This window comes from Plasmodium gaboni, chromosome 13, assembly GCF_001602025.1.
Source record: "Plasmodium gaboni strain SY75 chromosome 13, whole genome shotgun sequence".
Classification (NCBI taxonomy): Eukaryota; Apicomplexa; class Aconoidasida; order Haemosporida; family Plasmodiidae; genus Plasmodium; species Plasmodium gaboni.
Genome location: NC_031493.1, coordinates 1,373,284 through 1,374,367, shown reverse-complemented (window position 1 = coordinate 1,374,367; position 1,084 = coordinate 1,373,284). Strand labels below are relative to the sequence as shown.

Sequence of the window (1,084 nt, the reverse complement as noted above, 5' to 3'; positions counted from 1 at the left end):
ATTTAATAATCAAATGTTATTTATTATATATATATATATATATATATATATATATATATAAAGGTATATATTTTTTACAAATATAATATATATGTAATTATTATATATATATTGAATATTTCAGTGCTTATAAAAATAATTATAGTAAATTAAATATATATATATATCATATACATATTAATATTTATATATATTATATATATTATATATTTTATTATGTTGTTATTTTTATTTAATTTTACAATTTTTTTTTAAATATATATATATATATATATATATATATATAATAAATCACATTTGATTATTAAATATAAAATTTAATTTTTAATTGATTACAATTTTGTCCTATTAGTAAAATATAAAGATAATAAATATATTTTCATATATATATATTTTTATATTTATATTTATTTTTTTGAAAAAGATGAGCTCGTTAAATTACATAGAAGACAGCATTAATTGCAATATAAGAATAGATGGTAGAACATTATTAACATACAGATCCATAGAAATAAATAAAAATATTCTTGTGTCAGCTGATGGGAGTAGCAGTGTAATAAATGAAGAGAATAATGTAATTTGTGGAATTAAACTTTCTTTAATTACTCCTGATTCTGATACATATGATGAAGGTAATATAAATTTACAAATTGATTGTCCAGCGTCTGTTGCTGCTAATAGAATAAAAAAAGATCATTTACAAACAATGACTTGTATTATTTATAATTTATGTATAAAAAATAATATAGATAAAAAAAAATTATGTATCCTGCCAAATAAATTTGCTTGGAGTGTTGATATAAATGTTATGGTTCTAAATGCTGGAGGTGGATTATTAGATATTATTAGTATAGCCATATATGTAGCTTTAAAAGATACATTTTTTCCAATTGTCAAACCAAAAAAAGAAATAGAAGAAGAAAATACATTCCATGAAATTTCAAATAAAGATTATCAATTAGAAATTGTTGAAAATGAACATATTAATTTTCCTTATGAACATATACCTATATGTATATCAATTGGAGAAATCAATAATAAATATATTTATGATATGTCTAAAGTAGAAGAAGAACTAGTAGAA

General features: G+C 17.8%; 1 pseudogene across 1 annotated transcript in view; it reads left to right on the top strand.

Annotated features, from left to right (window-relative positions):
- Positions 1-424: 424 nt before the first annotated feature.
- PGSY75_1340100 (exosome complex component RRP42, putative) overlaps positions 425-1,084 on the top strand; it is a pseudogene marked incomplete at both ends in the record, with an annotated part of 1,232 nt that continues 572 nt past the window's right edge. The window contains one exon of the mRNA in view: positions 425-1,084. Coding sequence covers positions 425-1,084 — 660 coding nt within the window.